The sequence below is a fragment of the Osmerus eperlanus genome, chromosome 6, assembly GCF_963692335.1.
Source record: "Osmerus eperlanus chromosome 6, fOsmEpe2.1, whole genome shotgun sequence".
Classification (NCBI taxonomy): Eukaryota; Metazoa; Chordata; class Actinopteri; order Osmeriformes; family Osmeridae; genus Osmerus; species Osmerus eperlanus.
In genome coordinates, this window is record NC_085023.1 from 5,509,151 (window position 1) to 5,536,053 (window position 26,903).

Sequence of the window (26,903 nt, forward strand, 5' to 3'; positions counted from 1 at the left end):
CCAATACACCTGGCACAGCGCCTACTCCCTGCATCCTCCCCTGTGTGTCGCTACGTGGAACTCTTGTCTCCTTCATCAGAAGTCTCGGATATGTGGTTGATATGACATAATTACGTAATGCATAACGTTCCTTGATCAGCTTGGAATGGTTTGAGTTGAAGACTGTTATATAATGATTACATTTAGTTTAGTTCCAAATACATTGATTAAAGGTGCTGTAAATCAAACTCCATGATTTGCTTCTCAGTACATTATATACATGTGAAATGAGTTGCTGAATGCATGTGCAAAGCTCTAAACCTTTGTACCACTGAAATGTGGAGTTAGACCGTTTCTCACCCGTTTTCAGCTCAGGTTTTGTTTAGGCGGGGCAAAACCCAACCTATCTACGTCAGATCACAGACGGTTTATATAACCTGCATTCTGTTACTCAGCTGGTACGATGCAAAGACAAAGTAATTAACACATACAGCACTCAGAGACTGCAGGTAGGTCTGTTCTGATATCTGCAATTGATTTAGCTAGTTGTTGCTGTTGTTGCTGAATTCAATAAATTCGAGGGGGCGGAGCTTCAGCTCCTTCAGGCGACACCCCCCACCCCCCAGTATCAAGCAGAGAAGACTGCTGGTTTTCTCACGATTTCAAAGCCTAATTTAACATACTTGTCTGTATTTAACAACACTCTGTGGTGTGAGGAACTTACAACTAATTTTCAGTTCTGATTTACAGCCACTTTAAACGGTATATACATAAAAATGATGATCATGTTCAGAGAAAGCAGTTTATCTCAGCGTTTGGAGAGAGTGAATCCTCCAGTTGTAACCCTCTTTCTGGCTGCTCTGGTCCCTGCTGCCTGAAGGGCTGTAGAAAACGTGCAACAACAACAGAGTTGTCCATGGAGAGATCATTACAACCTGCAGGACAGGCCTTGACAGGCAAACAACAGCCTGTTATGGGGAGCAGAGCAATCAAAGGGTGACTGGCAACTGGAGCTCGACATAACACTTGCTACTTCTAGTGCTCAGAATAATATTGTTGTTGTTGATGATGATGGGCAGGGTCATCGTAGGGTATTCTCTCTTGTTGGGTTGAGAGCCAGCATGTAATGGCATGATGATAAAATACAAAGACACAGTTGTGACATTAAGACCAAAATATGTCTGGCAAATCTCATGAAACACCCTAAGAGCCATTCACAGTATGTTTCTTTGTAAATACTAAACATTATACTGTGACAGTAGGTTGGTGAACTCCACAATCATTTGCATCACTTTGCATACTCTTTCACAACTCGAACTGGGATTAAACAAGACAGCTTTCTCAGGCTGAAGTGTAGCAGTATGGCCTCTCTACTCACCTTCAATTTCTTGTCTCCTCTCATCAATGTCTTCTTTGTCTTCTCCTCAGTTCTCGTCTTGTTTTCTTCTCCACCACTCAAGCTCTTTCTGCTAGTCTTCTGAAGCTGCCAGTAATCAGCCTATCACTTCAGCCCTAGTTTACCTCGCCAGCCCAGTTACATCAATTAAATGCTTAACCTTTAATCTGCCCTGACACCAACTCTGCAGCAATTCTAATGATCACTGACACCTCCCTCCCTCCCTCCCTCCCTCCCTCGATATCTCTGTGAACGAACATCTGGCTTCCATCTGTCAATCATGATAGAGCAAATACTACTTCTAAGAATGGAGAAGCAAAATCCAAGTATTCAAATGATACTGGTGATGGTGGTGTACATGTGAGATTGGATCTAAATTGAGGCCTAAGAGTTGTTTTACACGTCAGCAAAACTCTTGACGTTTGAAACGACTGCTGCCATTTGGCAAAACTAGCACATGAATCAGATCACATGAATCACCTCCTTCCTCTCACGCAATGCTTCAACTGTCAGATTTAGCAACACCCACCTTCCTGTCAGCTATCCTCGTCTTTGCAACCAGGGAATAGATCATCACTGTAGAAAAGTTATCAATTGTGGCTTCACGGCCATTGTCGCAGCTGTCATCCTCCTCTTTGCGTCATTTCATCGGCTTTGCCCACATCACATCTGCTGAGTTCCATTAATAGTCTTGACATTCAGCATTGATTTCAGTGGGTGAAATGTATTGGGTGTCATTTTGGAGAGTTAAGAAAATATATTGCGTATGGACCACTTGGGATAAAATCCTATAATTAAAATCACATTCTACTCTTAACAAGATTAAGGTAAATCCTATAATTCAAAGGGCTTGTAGGCAACACAGCACCCGATATCACATTTATTAAAACGCAACAACAACAACAAACCCAAACTCAGTCAATCTTTGTATATGTGAAAATTTGTCTTTATTGATACCTCACATGAATAACCAATAACAGAAAACTATCAGCAAAATAGATAAATCACTCCCTATATGGGTGATACAGGGAAATGTTATACATCTCAAACAACACCCTCAAAAGGGGGTCCAGGTGGCCATGTTGGAGTTCTGACCAGTCTCCTGAAGTGCTGTGCCTCAACCGCAGAGGGAACAGACAACAACGATCGTTCAAAACAACGTACAGCAGAGTGTGTAGGTTCAACGAGACACTCGAGGTTTAGAATGTGCATGATTCCATGACAGAGCCGATGACGATGGGCTGCTCAGTGTTCCGTGCTGCGTAGGGCGACACCCGGTGGTAAGGCTGCGTAACTGCAGGGCCTGAATAACTGCTCTGGCAAACACTTTAAAAACCAAACGGAATTGTTTCATCGATGACTTTAACTAAAAAAACAGGGCCAAAATGAATTAGGGATACATGATGATGATTCTTTGATATCAACATAATATCCAGGGGTTCTGACCATGGTGACAATGAGCTTGTGTCTAGAACACCAAGTCAGTTCTTGCCATTGTGTCCACCTCAGAACACTGAACAACCCAGCAGCACCTCTCCTTGTGACAAAGACATCGAGGAGACTGTACACAGGAAAAAGGGAGTGAAGACTATAGAAAAATAAATACATTGTATGTTTAACCAAAGACGAGCTTCTCTCTCCTGACCTGTGATTGTACCCTTAAAATCATCATATCAACAAAACCAAAAAGATGTGTTCATTTCATCTTTATACATGAGACGGGAGTGTCAGTGGCGGCAAAAACAAGGCTACAGAACAGGGCAGTCGTACAGAAACTACAACCTCAAATATACAAGCACAGACACAAACATGGGGAAGGGGGTGGGATAAGCCCAGGTAAAATAATTCTGTATAGAAAACATTTAGACATACTGCCTGCGTCGCACAAAGATTCTTGGTCTGTAGCTTCTCTAAACTGTGATTAAAAACGTTATCCTTGGAAACTTAAGTTAATAGAAAAGTTTTTATTTTATTTTTTTTGTTTACTCTTTCCATTTTATATCTTACAACAATGCTGTCAAAATGTATTTTTCAAAACTTTCAGGAGTAGCAAATTGGAAAGAGGGAGACCGAGAGAAAGAGAGACAGAGAGAGCAGAAGGGCCTGGGGGTCTGGATGGAGGTGAGAGTTTAGACATGTACAGTCAGCCAGGGAGGGGGAGCTCAGCGAAGCACAGAGCAGCTGCAGTCCCAGGGGAGGCGTTCCAGATCACCTGCACACCTTAATAACACCCTCTCCGTTTTAGTCGGTAAAATTGACGACTAAATCTTTCCAACAATTTGTTTTCGTTCTTTTTCATATTGTATTCACCAAAAAACATTTATCGTCAGCACAAGTGCTTTCTGAATCCCCTCTCCTTGGTCATTAGTGTGTTGGTTTTAAAGAGCCTTGTCTATATAGCAGCTCTCTCCCCCAACCCTGATTCAGCATTACATTAACAAAGGGTGGACGGTTCCTTTAAGAAGCGAATCTGAATCATACATCGTCTGACATTGACAGATGACATATCAAGCATAGACGTACATGGAAGCTGGAAGCATCATAACAATAATAATATGCATCATCATCAGTGTACAAATTATCTTAACAGTAATATTTATACAACATATATAATACCGTAGATTCTCATCTCCAATGACATGTTCCAGATGTTTTGTTATTTCATTCTTATATCAGCGATAATAGAAAAAACAAAATATGTCTTCAATTTATAATAAAAATAGAATGAAGATAAGAGTGGAAAACAGTGCAAAGAATATTTGGGGGTGTTTATCATGTTGTTTAGCTTGTTTGCTTGCTTGTCTGTTTATTCCTTAAGAAATTGTTATAAAAATAAAAACATTGAAAGTAAAATTAAGAACATAGAAAGTAATCAACCCACTTCAGTAGCGTCTGGTGCTGAGGTCCAGACGCGCCGAGAACACCCTCTCCAGTATCTCAATGCCTTACGCTGTGTGTGTGTATGTGTGTGTGTATGCATGTAGGTAAGGGTTTCTGTTTCCAAGTGTTGTGTGCAAGTGTATGCATGTGTGAATGTGTGTGTGTGATGTGTGTGTGTGTGTGTGTGTCAGTGTGTTTTTAATGTTTAGCGTAGTGGTTCTCAACTCCGGTCCTCAAGCTCCGGCACTGTACAGGTTTTTGTTCCAACCAGGTCCTACAAAACAAATAATTTAGTTTTTAAAAACTTGAGCGTTGGATTTATGCTGTGGTGCACACAATACTGGAATTGTTGTTGTAGAGGTTTTAGTATCTAGTGACTGAGAGTTGACTAGACCTAAAGAAGCATTTCTCTTCCCTGTGAGACGAGCACAACACAAACAAGAGGTGCGTTGTCAAGGAAACGCACACAGAGACCCGAGGTTGGAACAAGAACCGCCAACATGGCCGCCAAGGCTCGCACTCGGATCACTGGCTAGACGGAGCTCTGAGACAGACACAGAGTTGGGCAGTCTGTCTGGCACACACACATGCACGCACACACACAGAATTGGGGAGTGCTAGGAGCCATGAGACGAGAGCCGGGGCTGAGTACCACTGAGCATGTGCGAGAGTGAGAGAGGGAGCCGGTGATTATGAGTATGTTGCCAAAAATGGTCTGAAACTGTCGTCACAGCTACCACACAATCTCTACCATGTTGTCATCCTTCCCCCCCATCCTACCCTCCTCCTTCAAAACAAAACAAAAAGGTCCGACCCACCCCCTCCTATCTGCCCCACCCTCTCCTCCACGCTCCAGTCAGTCTAGGGTGGGTGGAAGAACAGTCCGGTACAGGTCCAGCACAACCACGAACAGAAGAGTGAGCCACCAGTGAGCTTGTCTACTGTACTAGGGCTGTGGGCTGTACCGAGACAGCAGGCTGGGGGGGGGGAGGGGGCAGGGGGGGCTGAGCAGGGCCTACTGAGAGGCCTGGGAGCCGGGGTTGTCGTTCTTGCTCTCCTGGCTGTTGGGGTTCTTGTTGTTCCAGGGGGAGTGGCCCCCGCCGAGGGCGGGCGAGCTGTTGAAACTGTCCTCGTCCTCCAGCCCGTTGGCCGTGTCAAACTGCGTGTTCTCCAGACGCGTGATCAGACGCTCGTCCTCGTCACCAAACTCCCCTCCCATCAGAGTGGGCTCTCCCACCATCATCACGTCCTAAAGGGGACGACAGCAAGGGCCGGCACACATTATCCCCAGGAAAGGGGGGGCGGAGGGGCAGAGGGCCCGGGGCGAGGCCTGACTTTCTGTCTGTCTATGTGTCTGTCTGTCATGGCGGACTGAGACAGGCGATTGGCTGGAACTACCAAGGATGCATGTTGGGATGTTGAGGGTACTGGACCCGAGTGATTAGATGGGACCTTTGACTAAATGTCAGTCAGAATCTGCCTTCCCAAAATCTTACTGATGGGAGGATGTCAATTCCGCTATGTACATAAAACACAATCGTTCAACTAAAGCTCTGTGTCTGGCTCTAATGTAAAGGAGATTCATTAAGAAGTCAGTTTCATCCATGCTCAGCCCACTCACAACAACACACAGCTCTAGCTCACAGGCACCTCGCAGGCACCCAGCCCCCAAAACTACAATGCCCCAACCCTCCAATACCCCAAACCCAATGCCCCAACCCTCCAATACCCCAACATGACAATACCCCCAGACCCAACATTCAACTCCCCCCAAATGCCAACCACCCAATACCCCAAACCCAACCCCTCCTACCTCAACCCTCTAATATCCCAACCCCCTAATACCCAGCTCCCCAAACTAACCCCCCCAATATCCAGCCCCCCAAACTAACCCCCCTAATACCCAGCCCCCCAAACTAACGCCCCGAAAGACCCAGCCACCCCAAACTAACCACCTTGATACCCCAATCTTCCAATACCCCAAACCCAACCCCCTAATACCCAGCGTTCAAGACCTAACCCCCCCCCCCCCATGCTCAACACCCCAAACCCTGACCATTAAAAAGAGTGTACATTTCAGTAGCCACAACCTCTGCTTCAAGGTTAAGGGTTGTATTGCCCATTCCTATTGGATGGTACCTGCAACAGGGTTTTTTCCCCATTTCTGATTGGCCGGCATTGAGTCCCTAATCCTTGAGTGCTGCATCATGGGGTTTTCATTCCACCTCGGGTCTCATTCGCTCGCTCACTCAACCAACCAATGGCTGCTGTGCTGCATGTGAATCGTGTGCTCTGACAGGCTCATTGGTTACAGGCTGGAAGTTCTAACACAATGGAGGAAGGCAGGCTAGGATTTTCTAGACACCAGTCCAGGAACAGGTTCCTCAAACCCATCCTCTCATGGGCAAGGTTACTCAACCCCATCCAATCCTAAACCAGGTTGCTGCACCCCATCCACCAATTCCTTACCTTAAGATGAAAACTTGAGTCAATTACACTACCCTTAAAATGGATCAATCCTTCCGTCCCTCCCTTCCTTCCTGATATCCATGATCTGACATGACTGAATTGGTAACAGGAAGGCAGCACTGTTCAACTATCCAACCATGTTACATAAGGAGGAAAGTAAGGCCGAAAGGATTGAAAGAAGGAAAGTAGTAAATGAAAGGAAGGAAAGGATGGGCCCGGTGTGTGGTTAAGAGCTCTGTCCTCAACCAAGAGAGACTGCAGACCTGAGGGGACCTGGACTACCCCGGTCAACATCTACCCACAGAGCCTGCCTACCGATATGCTACGTCTATTTCCAGATGCCAATTTATATATCAGGTGTGTCCATCTCTGTAAATCTTTAGTTACTGATCCAGTCTGTCCATCTCTACAGGTCCATCTCTACAGATATGGTTCTCCCCTCTCTACAGGTATAGAGATCTGGTATGTCTCTCCCTTTACATGCAGATATGGTACGTCTGTCTGTATACATCTAGAGCCAGCTAGATCTATTTCGATACATCTAGATCTGCCATCTGGTCTCTCTGTATACATGCAGATCTGGTATATGTACCTCTCTAGATCTGCCGTGACAAAGCAGCTGGGGGTCTAGGTGAATGTAAAGGTGATGAAGATGGTCTGCTTACAGGTACCTGGGTGGAGAGAGCGAAGGTGTTGGCGGGGCTTTTCTTCTTGCTGTTGCTGTTGGTGTTATTGCCCCCTCCTCCGCTCATGGTGCTGCCGCCGGAAACCTTCCTTTTCCTCCTCTTGTTCGGGGCCTGGCGGGCTGGCTCGGCTGGAGCGGCCGGGGGGGGGATTTAAACACAGAGACGGCAGGTGTGGTTTGTGTGTGCGTGGACATGCGGTTGTGTGCGCGCGTCATTGTGTGCGTGTGTGGGTGGATAGGTATAGCTCAGTGGTAGGGCATTTGACTGCATATCAATAGGCTGCAGGTTCAAATCTCCCCACACCCTCCCCAGTACGTCGCTTTTGATGAAAGCGTCTGCTAAATGATCATTCTACCTGGGGGGGCCACCATCCTCTGCCACTTCTGGAAGAGGCAGGTCTTGAGGCAGTCCCGGGGGCTGAGACTGTAGGTCTTGTGTCTGGACATCAACTCCTGCATGGGCTCCAGGATCACACACAGCTGGAGGGAGGGAGAGGGGGAGGGAGAGGGAGGGGGAGGGAGAGGGAGGGGGAGACAGAGGGAGGGGGAGACAGAGGGAGGGGGAGAGAGGGAGGGGGAGAGAGGGAGAGACAGAGGGAGGGAGAGATAGAGGGAGGGGGAGACAGAGGGAGGGGGAGACAGAGGGAGGGGGAGACAGAGGGAGGGGGAGACAGAGGGAGGGAGGGATAGAGCAGGGGAGAAATATAGGAGAAGGAGGGAGAGACAAAGGGAGGAAGAGAGAGAGGGACAGAGGAAGGGAGGAACAGAGGGAGAGAGGTAATGAGAGGAAAAAGGAGAGAAGGAACAGAAAGGGTTGGGTATAGGAAAAGAGGGAGATGGGAAAAGGACAAAAAAGGGAAAAAGAAACCAGTAGACAGTTAGATGCCTACTAGTGCCTTTCGCACTACGAAACACATGTTTAACTACCATCCCAGTTCCTACACACTGTGTATCCCAGGGCCTCGCCCCTGTTAATGGCCATGCAGGAGGACACCCAGTCTGGATCCAGTTTCCTGGACTCACCCGGAGGTAGTTGAGTGTGGAGTTGGACAGACCACATCTGGTGATGTTCTTAGCCAGCTGGTCCAGCATCTGAGGGTCCTGGAGGTGGGAGGATGAACAGCATGGCAGTGTCATCATGTGCTTGTGTGTGGCACCATGTGTGTGTGTGTGTGTGTGGTGTCTGTGTGTGTTGAGTGGGGTGTGTGTGTGTGTGTGTGTGGGGGGGGGGCTAGTGTGTGTGCAAGTTGAGTGTGTAGGCTACAAATGAGTGTGTGAGTGTGTGCGAGACTCACGTGCATGGCCAGAATGCTCCTGGGGAGCACCTCTCGGTGCTGTCTGATGCTGAAGTGCCAGGTCTTGATCCTCATCATGTCATCAAACATGAACTCCAAGTACAGACGGCCCTCTACACACACCTGGGGGAAGAGGTCAGGGGTCACATTCAGCCGGTATGATTAATCCGGCATGTATTTAAGGCTAGACATCAGTGTGATATCAGATGTGAGTGCATATAGTTGAAGATTACATTTACAGAGTATAGTGTGTATGTATTAGTAACAAACTGTATAATGTGTATGTATTAGTAACCAGTGTATAGAGTGTATGTAGTCGTAACATAGTGTATTAGTAACCAGAGTGTATATATTAGTAACAGAATGTATGGAGTGCATGCAGTCATAACATAGTGCATATGTATTAGTAAACAGAGTGTATGGTGTATATATTAGTAAAAGAGCGTATGGTGTATATATTAGTAACAGAGCGTATGGTGTGTATTAGAATCCAGACAGTGTACCTGTGTGAACATGGGCTTGCCGTTCTGGGTGACCATGGTGCACTGGTCACAGTCCAAGGACACAAAGTTACTGTGGAAGGACTCCTTGGGGTGCTTGAGCACGTAGAACAGCTCAGTGGCGCCCCCTTCAAAGATACTTCGGAAGTAGCGTGGGATCAGGGTCCGGCCAATGGCTGCGCAGAACACAACATGGGTTCAGCTCCAATTCATCACACTAGGCCATAGACCAACACATGAACTGGCTCTACTGTTTGGTTTTAAGTCTGTACATTTATTTTAGGCTGTCATTTATAGATAATTTGCTATCACCAAGGCATGAACAACCCCTTTGTCTATCTAGGTGCAGTAGACAGCTAGTGTGGATGAGAACGTGTGGTGTGCGTTGGCAGTTAGCTTAGCATCGAAATGGGAGACATGCAGATGTAGTGAGGTCCGCAAGACCACACGGAGTCAACATCTTGAAGAGTGATTCAATCACATCAGACAAACCTAATCAGCCCTTGTGACACTCTCAGTATGCTGATTACCCACCAAACGCCGATGCAAAGGAACCATAGAATTGGGGGGGGGACCTCCCCAATCTACCTAATCAGCCCTCCTGCTAGCTTGCAAGCTTCAAAGGGCCTGATTTAGACAACACGTCTCCAGCGACCATTTGCTATCCGTTTCGGCGGCGATTTGAACAAAGAACATACCTACAACTTTTGAGGAAAGTTCTTGAGACTTCACCTTTAAGAGTACAAGGTGGAGAATTATGAGAGGGATATTTGTGTTATGTTTGTTACTTTGTTTTAATGTTGTGTTCACTGAAATCTTGATTATAGTAACAACTTCTTCCTGAAAGATAACCATGTCATTCTTGGTATCTACACGAAGCTACCATAATAAAACAATCATTCAACTATATTTTGTAACTGTACCAAGATGTCCAGAACAATATTTGAACCATCGAATGAACCAGCCAGAGATCAGATCACACGGTAGGTGTGAAGGAAGGAGGGGGGAGTTGAGAACCCAGCTTCCCCCAATCCACATCTGACCCCAGACGGGTCCTCTCTCGAACTGTATAAAGCCCTAAGATGACCATCAATCTCTGACTCCAGCGAAACCGACCATGGCATGAACGCCATCAGGATTGGCGTTCCAAAGGACGTCGCCAAGCTTCTCCTGAGATTCAACTTCATAGTGAACGTGTCACTATCTGGACGTTTCAACAGAAGAACCAAAAACGCAATTCCAAATGCGACTTCACTGAGATCCTGCAGACTCAGTCACATGACCCAGCGCAGCCGCGCTGTGACTTCAGATTCTTCAAATGGACCTTTGGCGCAAACCGCCCTCAACATCATTGATCAACCCCTGATCAAACGTAACTATGGCTAACGCTCTTTCCTCCTCGACATGGCATTGGCGTGAGCTCTGTTTATGATTTGTAAGGATGTAATCATTGACTGTACAATTTCTGTCTTTAAGTTAGACCATTTCATTCTGTTCATTGAAACCAATCTCTCATATCAAACCCATAATCCAACTTGTTCATAAGATCTGTTTACCTTACTTGAATAAATTCATTGTAAAGATATTTTGACGTGCGTGTTCACTGATGTTACGATTGGCTCTACACTTAGAACAAATTCATTCCTAAAGATGAGACTGATTATTACATATTAAACATAGGATTCCCTAATGTCCTAAACCAATATTAGGGTGGTGCCCCGAGACTTTATGATAAATTAAGTATTTCTATCTTTAAACGAGCAAACCCCGCTACACAGAGTTCAGCTACAACAGGTTTTGTGTTCATAGTGTTTCGTATGTCACTCAGACGTGAACCTGTCAACTACCGTTTTGGAACTGAAAAGGTTCAAAAAGAAATATTGAATTCTTATTCTTAATATTATTAGTTATTAGCCCTGGCCTTACTGTAGGACTCGGTGTGTGTGTGTGTGTGTGTGTTCTTACTGTAGCGCTTGGGACCATCCTCCAGACAGAAGGTGATGGTGAGCATGGCATCATCCTCAAAGAACTCTGTAGTGAAGGCATCCCACCACAGGTTGTCACAGTCCTGGAATGAATCAACCAACCAATTAACCAACCAAACCAATTGATCAATTAACCAATCAAGTGTCTAATTAACCCTTCAATCAACCCATCAGTCACTGGCTCACATAATTGGAAAAATTTGCGTGCTCATAAGAGTAAGCTTTGTGAGTGTTTTTATGCTCATGAACTCCACCACGGGAAGAGTCCTCAGCTTGCTGTTAGATGAACAGGAAGTGATGTCATGCAGCAGTGCTGGCGTCTCAGAAATGACCTGCACTGTCTCACCTCCGTCCAGTTCTGTAGTCGCTTGTTGAGCTCAAATATCCTGTAGTCTGTCTGGTTTCCATACGGCGTGTGTCTCCTGTAACACATTCACAACACCGTCCATCAACAAAGTCAGCTTTCTTGTCCAACAACAGTTCCAATTAGGTTTCCTGAGCCAGACAGACATGCTGCAGACAGGCAGGTGTACTCACCCCATTCCTGGCTCCATGTATGAAGGAGGGTACATGGGCGTCGGCCTGGCAAAACAAACATGGTGAAGAGAATCGTTAAATAAAATTGAATTGGAACTGAACTTGGCCATGGCTCCCACTCACTGCTCTACTCTGGTATGTTTACATTTACATTTAGTCATTTAGCAGACACTCTTATCCAGAGCGACTTACAGTAAGTACAGGGACATTCCCCCGAGGCAAGTAGGGTGAAGTGCGTTGCCCAAGGACACAACGTCAGTTGGCATGACCTGGAATCGAACTGGCAACCTTTGGATTACTAGCCCGATTCCCTCACCGCTCAGCCACCTGACTCCCTTGTTCTTCTAAACAACTCTGTCCACCATGCAGCCAGGAGCTATTCTACCCTTTTCTACTGTATTCTACTCTGTGCTACTACATTATATTCGGTTCTATAAAATTCTATTGTATTCTATATTCTACTCTAGGTTCAGGAGATTCTTTCAGGGCCTTACCCACGTCTGTCCAGAATTCTGCCTTGAGCTATTCTATTCTACTCTATTATAGTGTATTCTACTATATCATGTCCTACTGTATTCAGTTCTATGTTGTGCTACTCATAGATATATATAAAGGCTAGATGTCTTGTTCTCGTTGCCGGACAACGGAGTCGAACATCCGCACATGGCGGCCATCTTGCTACAGTCAACTCGCTCACCCATAACATTGTGTTGGTGCTACATGTACTTTTTAAATGACCATAACTTGCTCAATTTTCAACCGATTTTAAACGGTTTGGTTTGTTATCAACGTCAGAGATGTCGTTATGCCACTGCATACTTACAGTTAGGTCCATAAATATTTGGACATTGACACATTTTTCATCATTTTGGCTCTGTATACCACCACAATGGATTTGAAATGAAACAATCAAGATGTGCTTTAAGTGCAGACTTTCAGCTTTAATTTCAGGGTATTTACATCCAAATCAGGTGAACGGTGTAGGAATTACAACACATTTGATATGAGGCCCCCCCCTTTTTAAGGGACCAAAAGTAATTGGACAATTGGCTGCTCAGCTGTTCCATGGCCAGGTGTATGTTATTCCCTCATGGGAGTTCGTTATTTCATTGACAAGGAGCAGATAAAAGGTCTAGAGTTCATTTCAAGTATGGTATTTGTGTTTGGAATCTGTTGCTGTCAACTCTCAATATGAAGTCCAAAGAGCTGTCACCATCAGTGAAGCAAGCCATCGTTAGGCTGAAAAATCAAAACAAACCTATCAGAGAGATAGCAAAAACATTAGGTGTGGCCAAATCAACTGTTTGGTACATTCTTAAAAAGAAAGAACGCACTGGTGAGCTCAGCAACACCAAAAGACCCGGAAGACCACGGAAAACAACTGTGGTGGATGACAGAAGAATTCTTTCCCTGGTGAAGAAAAACCCCTTCACAACAGTTGGCCAGATCAAGAACACTCTCCAGGAGGTAGGCGTATCTGTGTCAAAGTCAAAAATTAAGAGAAGACTTCACCAGAGTAAATACAGAGGGTTCACCACAAGATGTAAACCATTGGTGAGTCTCAAAAACAGGAAGACCAGATTAGAGTTTGCCAAAAAACATCTAAAAGAGCCTGTACAGTTCTGGAACAACATCCTATGGACAGATGAGACCAAGATCAACTTGTACCAGAATGATGGGAAGAGAAGAGTATGGAGAAGGGAAGGAACTGCTCATGATCCAAAGCAAACCACCTCATCAGTGAAGCATGGTGGAGGTAGTGTTATGGCGTGGGCATGTATGGCTGCCAATGGAACTGGTTCCCTTGTATTTATCGATGATGTGACTGCTGACAAAAGCAGTAGGATGAATTCTGAAGTGTTTCTGGCAATATTATCTGCTCAGATTCAGCCAAATGCTTCAGAACTCATAGGACGGCACTTCACAGTGCAGATGGACAATGACCCGAAGCATACTGCGAAAGCAACCAAAGAGTTTTTTTAAGGCAAAGAAGTGGAATGTTCTGCAATGGCCAAGTCAATCACCTGACCTAAATCCAATTGAGCATGCATTTCACTTGCTAAAGACAAAACTGAAGGGAAAATGCCCCAAGAACAAGCAGGAACTGAAGACAGTTGCAGTAGAGGCCTGGCAGAGCATCACCAGGGACGAAACCCAGCGTCTGGTGATGTCTATGGGTTCCAGACTTCAGGCTGTCATTGACTGCAAAGGATTTGCAACCAAGTATTAAAAGTGACAATTAGATTTATGATTATGTTAGTTTGTCCAATTATTTTTGGTCCCTTAAAAAGGGGGGGGCCACATATAAAATGTGTTGTAATTCCTACACCGTTCACCTGATTTGGATGTAAATACCCTGAAATTAAAGCTGAAAGTCTGCACTTAAAGCACATCTTGATTGTTTCATTTCAAATCCATTGTGGTGGTATACAGAGCCAAAATGGTGTCAATGTCCAAATATTTATGGACCTAACTGTATATTCTATTTTTTATCTCTGACATTGATAACAAACCAAACCGCTTAAAAATCGGTTGAAAATTGAGCAAGTTATGGTCATTTAAAAAGTACATGTAGCACCAACACAATGTTATGGGTGAGCGAGTTGACTGTAGCAAGATGGCCGCCATGTGCGGACGTTCTAGACTCCGCCGTAAGACATCTAGCCTTTATATATATATATATATATATATATATATATCTATGGTGCTACTCTAGCCAGAGGATGGTCCAAGAACCTAACCCACATCTTTATACTATTCTACTCTATTATATTGTTTTCTGACATTCTATTGTGCTGTGTTGTAGTCCTCCACTCAGGGGCACCTACCCCACGTCTCTGTCCAGCATGCTGCCTGGATGGAAGGGGGGGAAGGCACTGCCGTTGGGGGGCTCCTTGGGGGAGTACAGCTTGAACGACTTAGACGAACAGCCTGCACACAAAGACAAACACATTCACATCAATTATTTATTGTCAAATGAGTCATGGTCCATTATTCCATTTCAAAGTAGAGAGCTTTTAATGATGTTGTTATCGTTACTGGGGGAAATATTTTATTCCATCCAAATGATTTACATGTTCCCCTTAGGGGCAGTGTATCTAGCAATTAGCTGTCTAAAGCAAATAAATACATTAAATAATCTTATTATTCTGTGAGGGAAAAACCCCTGGTCTATTTTTCATAACCAGGGACTGAGAGAATCCTGTATTTACCGTTTCCTCTTTGTTTCAATCTCACTCCTCATTATAGCTAACCTTTACTCTCTCTGTGTCCCTATGCATCTCTCTCTCTCTCTGTCTCTCTGTCTCTCTGTCTCTCTCTCTCCCTCCCTCTCCCTCTCCCCCTCCATCTCTTTCTCTCTCACTTGGTCTTTCATGTGATCGTGCAACACAACATACTGAGTCCTCCTCCGTGTGCATGTCTCTCTCTTCCTCTCCCCCCTCTGGTCGCCTCGTCTGCCCATCCCCCTCTCCCGTTCTCCCTCTATCAGGCTGCTGTTGTTAACCCCCGAGTGCCCGGCTAAGGCATTAAGGCTTCAGCAACACACAGCGTGCTGACCAACACCCCTCTGGCCCCTTTCTCCCAATCTGCTGAAGGAGACTGCACAATCACAGGCCCCCTGTTCAGAGAGGGGGAGAAAGGGAGGAATGGGGAGAAAGAGAGAGAGATAAAGAGATAAGCTTGGTTATGTGCACTGTGCTGCGGCTCTGCCCTCCTTTCCACCAATCGGAAGAGTGAGAGTTCATCTCTGGTCGTGGTCTGGATGTCACCATGCCAGGTGGCCACAGAACCAACCCTCAACAACCACACCTGGTGCGAAGCATGTTCACTTAAAAGGTAGCAGCAAGCCCAAGAGCTGCACAAGAGTCCCATCCTCCCTGTCACCTCAAGGTCTCAACAGGAAGTCAACCCCCTATACACAGTACACACACTCCCATATTTAACACTCACTTATTTCTTAAAGCAGACTGTTACGTACTCAAAGTTCAGCCACACACAGACATGCATCCGCCCACTCAAACCATATTCCTGCTTAATCCTTGTTCCAATTATCTCTCTCTCTTGTTTCAGGGTCCACCGAGGAACCCTGAAACCACCCTCCCCCTGACCCCTTACTGAGGAGGTGATCCCACTTCTAGACCCCCAAGTCTACATAAATGGCCTTTGACCCTTCAGCCACTCCCTCCCATACAACAGCCACCAACGCCAGACAGCATTCATTGGGTCACATACTGAGCCAGGTAGATATGTGGGTAGACTACCACATGCATGTCCTGAGTAAAGCAACAGAGTGGGCCATTTTCTACTGATCTATGAGAACATTATGTTGCTGTCAATGTGGTTTGGACTGGGAGGGTCATACCAATGTGTAATTCACAACTCTACCTTAGAAAGTGTGAGATGCCAAGTCATTAAGTGTGGCTAGTTTGGGTCACCAAATAAGAAGTCGGAACATTATACTCTACAGACACATATCATACAGACTCCTGAATCTGAAAACAAAAGACTGGCCCATCTCGTCTGACCGTAAGGTCCTATACTACATTATGTCCACGTTCTTATCCTTCCTTGGTGTATTTAAGGACCCGCTCATTAACAAGATGTCTGCGCCACCCAACCCATCTATCTATCCATCTGTTCAAGGGTATCTGGGGTGCCTGGTGAAAGAGTGGTCCGTGGCCCATAGTACTAGGCCTACTAGTTGGAACTTAATACAGAGCGATTACTGTTTCGAAAATCTGTCCCTCAATCAGAAATAAAGCATAACTGGACAATTCAGCCACAGTAGGAAGCTGGCTACTCCGGCAACAACACAGTAGCTTTATTGGAAGTTAACATTATAAACCATCCAGGCTTGTTGGATAGCCTAAGCTTTAAAATAAACCATCAAAATCTGACTTGTAACAACAGCAGAAAATGCGAAGGCCGCAACAATATCTGGAGAACAAGCTTGATTGCCATCCTCATCCGCGACCGATAGACTGCTGCCGCCAAGCAAACTAGCATGAGTGTTCATGGACGTAAAGACTCGACAAGTTACCTACCATCAGCAAGCGAAAATTCACACACCAAAGTGAACGTGTACTGATGCATCCTGTAAACCAATACCGTACCTGCGAGAAGTGTTCGCCGAAGCGCGGCGTTCCAATAGCACCGATGCGCGGTGCTTCAACACCGCCGCTCGGTAAATCCTAGCTCGCTGGCTATCCTAATTTGCAGAACCTTCTGCACCGTCGTCAGTTTAGTTCTCCTTTCCAAACTGAACGAAAAGCATCGTTAAGTGAAGCAGATCGATACTCTCCAGGTTTTGCAATATTTTTCTTTATATTACTATTAGTTTTCAAAATCTACGTAGAGATTTAAAGTAAGGGAGGACGCCAGTTAGCGATGGAAGCAAGCCCCCTTTGTTCCTCGCCAGACTCGAACAATGGCCCCCGTCTCCGATCAAGCTTCCCCCTCGTTCTGTTTTCCTGTCGGTATAAATCCCAGATACTGCCAGTGCACCCCCAACAATGTTCAATCTCTCCGTAATCCGCAGTCACTGGCGAGCCAGCTACACCCTTCCCCCAACCGCATCACTACTAACAAGAACTCAAATCACAGCAGCCTAGTCACTAAGAAATACTATATGAGAATAATAACAATGAATCATTCATTCAAAGACTTACGCTACAGCTGCATTTTGCTGACCATGTAAAATATGGGTAAAATAAACAATTCAGTGTGTAGTACACAGACTGAACCTTTTCATATTCACATGTTCATCAAGCATATAGATTATTTTCTACAACTGTGTGTGTTCCGTCTAGTCATTATCTGTGAAGTGAAGTCAATAGAGAGAAAAATATACCACAAAATCGCAGACCAGCTTTACCCAGCACTAATGTAGAAATCCCCTTTTTGTGGACACATTGAAATAATGAAATAACAATAATATGGATGTCAAATTAAAAGAAAAGGGGAGGAACAAAACAACATAAAAGAAAAGCCCCCCCAAAAGAAAATTAAAGGAAACAAAAAAAGAACTAATACAGAGAAAAAACAAAAGGCTATTTTTGAGTGCTGGGAATGGGTCCACCACAGGACCTCCACTTGACTAATTCCAGGCCTGCTGTCTGCCCCATTGTGAGGGGCATGTGATGGGTCACATTTGGGCTGATGTACGGGAAATACACAGTACAGCAGCGACGTCTGCTGGCCAAAGATACAAACTACTTCTGCACTAGTGTCGCTTGTTCATGCTCTCCAAAGTGGGTCAAGCCATACACATGTTCACTTTCACCAAAAGTATGGCACATTTTGAAGGGTTTTCAATACATATATTAACTATATATGTTTATTTGTAGGTATGTGATGACAAAACAAACTAAATCATTCCATGGGTACCCTCATCATTTGCAGTCAGTGAATGTCAAACTCATCACACACACACACACTGCTTTCAGCAATAAGGCTGCCAGAGTGAGATAACACTGAGCTAGCAGACACTGTGTGCCAGTCATGTTAACTAGGTTCATTCTCAGCCAACACAGCAAACTTGAATATTTTTCCATATTCTTCCCTCACTATGATACTTTGTAAACTCTATTCAACCCTAACCCAATTCTCGGATCAACAAAGTCTAGCCCCAACCCAAACCTTTATCTAACAATCTCTAACCAGGTCTAACCCCATGTCTAATCATCTCTAACCAGGTCTAACCAGCTCTAACTATCTCTAACCAGGTCTAACCATCTCTAACCAGGTCTAATCATCTCTAACCAGGTCTAATCATCTCTAACCCAACTATTGGTCTAACCTCAGGTGTCAGGTGGTTGAGCGGTGAGGGAGTCGGGCTAGTAATCTGAAGGTTGCCAGTTCGATTCCCGGCCGTGCCAAATGACGTTGTGTCCTTGGGCAAGGCACTTCACCCTACTTTCCTCGGGGGGAATGTCCCTGTACTTACTGTAAGTCGCTCTGGATAAGAGTGTCTGCTAAATGACTAAATGTAAACCTTGGTGTAACCTAACTAACCCTATCCAACCTTTGGTCTCATCTTGGTTTAACCCTAACCAACCCCATGTAACCCTCTTCAGTGCTGCCTCCTTGACAGGTATGCCAGGTTTGTTCAGACACAGAACACAGCTGTGTTTGTTCTTCTCTCTGCTTCCTTGTTGCCATCACGACCAGCAGGCTGCCATGACCCTAACAGCTCTTTGTTTCGGCACTGGCCAAAACCAACCGTTACCAAGCCCGTGCTCCAACATCAGTAAGTACCAGTTCCATTCAACCTTCCTTTCCTCCTTCTCTCCTCATACCCATCTGTGGTGACCGCAGGGTTTCCCGCAGCACTTTTCAGTTAAGGCGGCCGCCTAAGCAACACACGCCTGCCGCCTTAACTACGTCGTCCAAAATAAATAACAAAATCTTTAAGTTTATTTTGTTTTAATAGCGATTATCTGCCGTGTTACTCTGTCCTATTTTCTCCCTTCCATTCCAAAATGCCAGTATCCCTTCTCTGCAGAACGCATTAGTCTATCGCACAAACTAGCCCCCCCCCCCGGTCTGACGGCAAACCACACCCTACTACCTTAACTAACAAATTTTCTGCGGGAAACCCTGGACTGCATCTATAAAACAAGAGCAATGTGTGTGTGTGTGTGCAGCCTTGGGTCTTCGTGGGGAGTAAATTGTCTAATCGGAGTGGGTGGATTTAACATTTTGAAAGTTCACCTCAACCTCTTATCTGGTTGGTTTCCTGTGTAAATAAATGGTTAGCCAATGTCAATCTCGCAGGCTTGAACATAGTCAGTTACTCCAGGAAGTAGACTGAAATTCATTTGAAATATTGTCTGTTTAGCTTTTGTCAACCATATGCTTTACATTTTACAGTTAAGTTTTGAAATATGTGTCATGTGACATGTGCCATCCTTTCTCCCTGAAACTGAGGTGTGAAAAGGTCTGTCATCAACCACTGATCAATTAACAAAAAATAAAGATTACAACTAATGATTTGTATTTGTATACTGTTTTTTTTAATGTTCTGAATATAATAAACAATGTTTGATCTATACCCTGCTATATTGGCTCATGAGAACATGACCCTTGGTGATGTGTGTCAGACACCTGCACCTTACAGATCTGTAATAAAAACTTATTTTGCCTTGAATTTGTTTTCGGCAACTGACTTCATTGACTTGGTACTTTCACAGAAATATGGTAGACAAGAGACTTCTTCAGGTGACATCACTAAGGCAATGATTCCAGTCCTTTATTTCACTCCCCCCCCCCCCTCTCTGTGTTTTTCCTTATCCCCCTGTCTCCCTGCCTCCCACACAGCTCTCTCCCATGGGGTCTCTTTATTCACTCTTTCATTACAGAAAGCCATTTCAATCTGGCTTTGAGAGGCTAGCAGGAAAGGAAGAGAGGAGAGAGAGGAGGGGAAGGATGATGAACAGACAGAGGGAAGAGTTAGAGTCTGTCTTTCTTCTCTAACTCACTCTCTGTTATTGCGTAACAGCAGAGCAGTTATGTTGTGCGGATGCCATCTTGGCTTTGCTGTGACTCTGATTCTGCTCCAATCAGCAGCCATGTGACTTTCTGCATGAGGCAGCCCCATCACCGCTGCTGCTACTGCACACTGCACTATGGAGGGATGGGGGGGGGGGTGCGGGGGTGGCAGAGAAAAGGAGGGGGATAGAAGGAGAGGGAGGAAGGAAGTGGGGTAGGCAGGAGCTGCAAGAGAAAGCCGTTGGATAGAGAATTTGTGTGTGTGTGTGTGTGTAAGAGAGAGAGAGACAGAAAGAGAGAGAGTGGCAGAAAGAGGGGGAGGAAAAGAGTGAGAAGCAAAGGGAGGGCTTCACTGAGTGTGTGTGGGAGGGAGGGAGTTAGGTGCTTGACTTTAACTTGGAGGCAATACTTTAGTCTCCATAACCAATGAACTGTGTACGGGAGGATCTTTTTCAATCTGACACAAACCCAAGACCAACAGAGACTTGCAGACGCACATGCAGACACACAAACGCATGCACGCACACACAGACACATGCAAACACAAACAAATGCACACACACACAAATACACACGTAAACACACAAAGAGAAGGATTCCTCTGTCCCACATCATACAGGAATGTAAACAAACCTGCCCCAATTTACATCAGCTCAGTATGTGTGTTTGTTCTTTATGACTCATCTCGCTCCTTCTTTCATTCTCTTCTATTTTTCTTCCCCTCTCTCACATTCTTCTCCTTCTCTAAAATAACGTTGTTGGAAATTTCCATGACTGAGCTTAAGCATGCATCCTTGTAAACGGCAGGGTTTGATACAAACTCGTACCAAACTCTTGCTGGTTGGTGTGTTTGAAGCAGCTGGAGAGTTACTCACAGTGTTCATTCTGAGAGAAGCATCACGCACACATACTGTTACACACACACACATACCGCTACAAGCACACACATCACTACACACACACAGCAATGTGCTGTGGGCTCAGTGGAGCTCCACCAGTTCAAACTTGCCCAAGCAAGTTATTCTCTGAATATATGTTAGAATACTTTACCGTATTCAACACCATGTAGCCTGGTTGTGAGTGTGTTGCAGCAGAAGAGCAAACTGTGAACCTGGTGTTAGACTTGAATGGTGCTTCCTTGTGGATTGTGCTAGAACTTTACAAGTCTGCTAAATGCCCAGTCAAACCAAGGGGGGAGAGACAGGAGAGAGACAAGGGGAAAAGGGGAGTGAAAGAATAGACAACAAGAGAAGAGAAGGAAAGAGAGGAATCCCTGCAGAAGGTAGTCACTCCTCCACTTCTCTACAGACCATCCCCCCTCTCCCTACAAATGCCTCCTTGGTGTCTGGATCTCTGTCACAGTGAAGCGTCAACACCACCACCCACAGCTCCTGTGACCTAGCCTGGACCTGGTCAGGGCGATACTGGGTTTGAAATCGAATCATCTCTCTCTGGGGCTCCAAGGACGGATGTTGTGATTAGATCTCTGTGTGACGCTGCTTCCCTCTGTGCTCTTTAGCAGAGAACGAGCTACATGACTTCAACACGTATTTTGAATCTTTCACTGTGGCTGTGTCTCTACATGTGCCTGGGACTGCTCGGGAGCCTGAAGAATCGGCCACAAACACGCAATCTCTCTCTTTCTCTCCATCACTCACCCCTCTCTCCCTCTTTCTCTCCCTCCCTCCTCTAAGTCCAAGGTCTATCATCACATATCCACATTACCAGGTACCAAACCATATTTAAACATCATATGGATGGTCTCTGACAAACATCTACTGTGTAAAACTACTGAATGTCTATGTACTGTAACTGCATGAGAGTTGACTTTCCATGCTAAGAAACCACCTTGCCTTGTTGAACTCATAAAAGACCCATCATGAGGTGTGAGTGACTGCGCTGATGTGGAGGATGAAGCAGGAGGAATGAGAGAGACTAGCTAACCAGCAGACTCAGAGCAGTGAGGTAGCAGGAGAGAGACTAGCTAACCAGCAGACTCAGAGCAGTGAGGTAGCAGGAGAGAGACTAGCTAACCAGCAGAGTCAGAGCAGTGAGGTAGCAGGAGAGAGACTAGCTAACCAGCAGACTCAGAGCAGTGAGGTAGCAGGAGAGAGACTAGCTAACCAGCAGACTCAGAGCAGTGAGGTAGCAGGAGAGAGACTAGCTAACCAGCAGACTCAGAGCAGTGAGGTAGCAGGAGAGAGACTAGCTAACCAGCAGACTCAGAGCAGTGAGGTAGCAGGAGAGAGACTAGCTAACCAGCAGACTCAGAGCAGTGAGGTAGCAGGAGAGAGACTAGCTAACCAGCAGACTCAGAGCAGTGAGGTAGCAGGAGAGAGACTAGCTAACCAGCAGAGTCAGAGCAGTGAGGTAGCAGGAGAGAGACTAGCTAACCAGCAGAGTCAGAGCAGTGAGGTAGCAGGAGAGAGACTAGCTAACCAGCAGACTCAGAGCAGTGAGGTAGCAGGAGAGAGACTAGCTAACCAGCAGAGTCAGAGCAGTGAGGTAGCAGGAGAGAGACTAGCTAACCAGCAGAGTCAGAGCAGTGAGGTAGCAGGAGAGAGACTAGCTAACCAGCAGAGTCAGTCACTAGGACCCTTAGCATGACGCCTGGAGCCTGGACGTGTTCTGTTCCCTGGCAAGCAACTCCATTCCTCTCTGTCTTTGTCATCTTTTTCGGTCATTCTCTCTTTCTCTCGCTCTCTCTCTCGCCCTCTCTCATCTCTCACTGACAGATTCAGACAGGTCACTCAGGCACAAAACACAAGCACACACAAATACACTTGGGCAATGCTGTACCCAGCCCCTGTAAACACCTCTACACAAGTCACCTTGTTGACAACAAGGTTTTGAGAGACAAAAAGAAAGTGAAAGAGTAAGAACCAGTGAACAGACTGAGATGAAGAGAGGGAAAGAGAGGGAGAGGGGCTACTCACCAGGGCAAGCACAGCCTCCAACAGACATCTTCTCACATGTTGGGTTCTGCTCTGCACGAAACAGCTGCCTTCACTCGACACAGCACTCACTGTAGCTTCAACACGGCACTACCCACGGAGAGAGGGAGACAAGAGGGAGGAGAGTAAGAGGGAGGGGTAAACCAGGGAATAGAAAACAGAACGAGAGCACTCTCACTCTGCCTCTCTGAAGCAGGAAACAGGAACTACTGCTTCATTAACATGCAAATTGTGACACTGGTGGGAGGAGAGAAGAAGAGAAGGGGAGAGAGAAGAGGGGAGCGAGGGAAGAGGGGAGGGAAAGAGTTGGGGTAAAAGATGGGAGGCGGGAGACAATTAGAGCGAAGAGAGAGAGATGAAAGAAAAAAAAGATAGAGACGGAGATGTGTGTGACCACTGAGACGTGTGTGTGTGTGTGTATATGTTGCAGAGACTCAGCATCTATTTTTGCCCGCTGCTAAGGGAGATAAACACACTCAGTAGGAGCCCAGAGGCAGAGGGTCATTACTGCACATAAACACACACAGACACATGCACAGAGACGCACACACACACACACTTTGCTTCTTGCATGACTGATCTCTCCCCTCCTCCTGCCTTCATCTCAGTCATCCATCTCTTTTTCTGTCTCTCTCCCTCCATCTCACCCCCTCTGTTGCCAGGAGAAGAGAACAAGGGTGTTAATCACTACAGACAGTATCGATTAAAAATGCAAAGCCCACCTGGAGCGCGCAGGGACACGAGAACACACATTCTCTTTCTCTCTTGCACTTACACACGCGCACACACACTCACAGGGTCACCGTAGAAGCGGCATGTAAACAGAATTACTTTACTGCAGCCTGTCAGTCAGCCCTGCTCATTCTCTCTCTAAATGTATTTCTCTTGCTCTCTCTCTCTTTACCTCTGTCTTTTATTTCTTGCTCTGTTTTCATCGCTTTGCCCTCTTTTCACCTTCACCTTTTTACACCCCACTACACAAGCACACACATACTCCCGTACACTAGTACACACACACAACTACGTTGTACTCACACAACTACTCACTCACACACAAACAACTTAATTCACAGATTCTCATGCACACACACACACAAGTTCATACACACACCACTAAGGTATACTAATGCACACATACATGCCATTACACTCACTGTCACACGGTTATGTACACACACAACTATACACACACACGCACAACTTTACACACACCTGCACATGTCCACACACACACACACACACAGTCCTCAGCACTATGAGAGGTCCGTCCTGGTTTACTGAGTGACTCTGGAGTGGAGCTCTGGAACGAAGCAAAAATCCTCTTGATCTCTCCCAAACACACACGCACGCATGCACACAGTCACCCAGTGGGTCTCAATGCCAGATCCTTGTTATTGCTTCATACAGGATCCCCCCCAGTAAGACTCAACAGGAAGCCCTCAGTGAGGTGTGACAGCTGCGGTCCCCACACGCCAGTGCAGGGACAGACGCTGTTCAGGCGAGTGTCGTACATGCTGTCAGACAACAGACTGATGGCTTAGCAGCTAGGAAACCCATTAGGTCTGTCATATCTCTCTCTCTCTGAGTTCTTTATGCCACCCTCTATGTATTTCTTTCTCTACATGCTGTATTTACTATCTCTCTATTGTATTATTTTTCTATGATTCCATCTCTACGAGTCTTTCTCTATCATGTTCTCTCTATCATGTTCCCTCTATCATTCTCTCTCTCTTCATTGTCTGTCACTCTGTGTTCGTTTTATCTGTTCCCTTATTGTGACTCCTACACACCTTGTCTTCTGATGCATATCGAGGATCTCTGGCTTTTTAAAATGGCGAACTGTGAACAAAGGCAGACATGAGTAGAAAGCCACAGAGTGTGTTGCATGTGTAGTGTGTCTGTGCCTGTTTATATGAGTGTGTGTGTATTTGTGTGTAGGAGTGAGTGTTTGCGTGTGATTTAGGAAATGGCTTGCTTTTTCCAGTGCCAGATATTGGGCTTTGAAGCTGTGAGCCTAAGGGAATGTGCTTCTCTACTGACTACACAATCAACCTCTCTCTGCCCACAGTCTCTCAGTCTCTTTCTCTTTCCCTCTGTCTCTCTCTCCCTTTCCCGCTCTCCTCTCTGCTTCTTTCTCTCTCTTAGCTTCTCACCCCCACCCCCTAACCCTCACTCTCTCTCCCACTCTCTCTCTGTCTCTCTCTCTCTCTCTCTCTCTCTCTCTCTCTCTCTCTCTCTCTCTCTCTCTCTCTCTCTCTGACTCTCTCACTCTCTGTCTCTGACTCTCTCGCCCTCACTCTCGGTCTTTGTCATCTTCAATCTTTCTCTCCCTCCCTCTTTCTCTCCAACAGGAACATACACAGTCAGATCTTGAGTCAGACGCCTCAGTGAAAATAAAGATGGTCTCCCTCCGTGTCTCTCCTGGTCTGAGTGAGACACGCTGTAATAGTTGGACAGAAAAGCATTCCAAGTGCACACATACACAGACACACACACATGCATTGGCAGAAGCACAAACCAATGCTGACATATGGCTGAGAATGTTTCACCTCGATAATACAGAAAAATTACTGACAAATCAACCCCTTTCCCCCAAACACACACTCCTCTGACAAGGGTTGCATATCACCTCTGAAAACACATCATCAACAAAACACAGACACCACTGCCTGGACCTTTTCTTGTCCAGACATACGTAAACAACAACAGCATGGTCACCTTGTGGTGTAGTCTGAGAAGCACTGGTAGATCCACCTCAAAAGCTCTACTTACCTGTCTCACCCTGGCTTTTGTCTTTATGGATCCTCTACACATCACACGCACACGCACACCCAAACAAACAGACGCACATAAACAATCGGGGGGACACAGGCGCACGCACGCACAAAAACACACCCCGCGCACACACACACACATCAAAAATGCACTCCAAATCCCTCTGTGCTTACCTCCTTTCTGTTTCTGTCCACACAGCCTCTAAGACCCCCGAGGTCGTCCACACAGCCCAGCAGGATCGACCACGGACAACACACTGGACACCTGGAGAGAGAGGTGAAGAGAGGGATGAAGAGAAACGAACACAGTGGACGGAGTGGCGTGCAGAGTGAGAAGGAAAAGAGGAGGACGTGGAGGGGGCAGCTCTCCCAGATCTAGGGGTATAAATATGACGCAGAGGCAGCAGTCTGAACCACTACTCTCCTCTCTCCCTCTCCTCCTCTCTCCCTCTCTTCAGCCCCATCCCTCTGTGCCCACAGAGAGAGGGGGCACTGTATCCATGGCAACGCCAGAACAGCAGTAGGTAGCTGTTAGAGAGCTTGCTGGGGCACAGCAGCGTCTCTCCTTATGCACACACACACACGCACGCACACACACACACACACACAAACACACACACACACACTGCCAATCAGTCTCTAGCTCCCACGGACATGCCTCAGGCTGCTGTTGCCAGGAGAACATAGCAACAAGGCATTAGACAGCACTGCAGCAAACACAGACAGGTCAAAATAAGCAAATAGACAGGAGGTATTTGTGGTGGATGCGTAGGTATTTTAATAAACAAGTACTGACTTAAAGACAGATGTGTGTTTGTATATGTGTCTGTGTCATCTTGCTTTCTGCCTTTGATACAAGCATGTAAAATGTTCTCTGCTGGCAGCAGTGGTCCTTCTAATGAGCAGAGACACAACCACAAGGTGACCCAATTCAGTCTCTCTCTTTTTCTCTCCCTCCA

The 26,903-nt window shown here is 45.9% G+C and overlaps 1 protein-coding gene and 1 long non-coding RNA gene across 7 annotated transcripts in view; one reads left to right on the forward strand and one right to left on the reverse strand.

The window, feature by feature from the left end:
• The window catches only part of LOC134021996 (uncharacterized), an 82,437-nt gene that overhangs the window by 2,406 nt on the left and 53,128 nt on the right, over positions 1-26,903 (forward strand). The gene's annotated exons all lie outside the window — the stretch shown is intronic.
• ldb1a (LIM domain binding 1a) lies at positions 3,337-26,335 on the reverse strand. Of its 6 annotated transcripts, none has more exons than XM_062463132.1 (12): positions 26,119-26,335; positions 23,153-23,260; positions 14,555-14,657; positions 11,727-11,771; positions 11,536-11,611; positions 11,170-11,272; positions 9,208-9,380; positions 8,705-8,827; positions 8,433-8,510; positions 7,766-7,889; positions 7,396-7,538; positions 3,337-5,504 (listed from the first exon to the last, which is right to left on the reverse strand). In XM_062463132.1, the coding sequence occupies exons 2-12, from the start codon at positions 23,178-23,180 to the stop codon at positions 5,271-5,273; spliced, it is 1,230 nt and encodes a 409-aa protein (XP_062319116.1). In that variant the 5' UTR covers positions 23,181-23,260; positions 26,119-26,335; the 3' UTR covers positions 3,337-5,270. The 6 variants fall into 6 exon arrangements, with proteins under 6 accessions (XP_062319116.1, XP_062319113.1, XP_062319118.1 ...); XM_062463129.1 differs by having other exon boundaries at positions 7,390-7,538; XM_062463134.1 differs by having other exon boundaries at positions 3,337-4,529; positions 7,390-7,538; positions 26,119-26,330.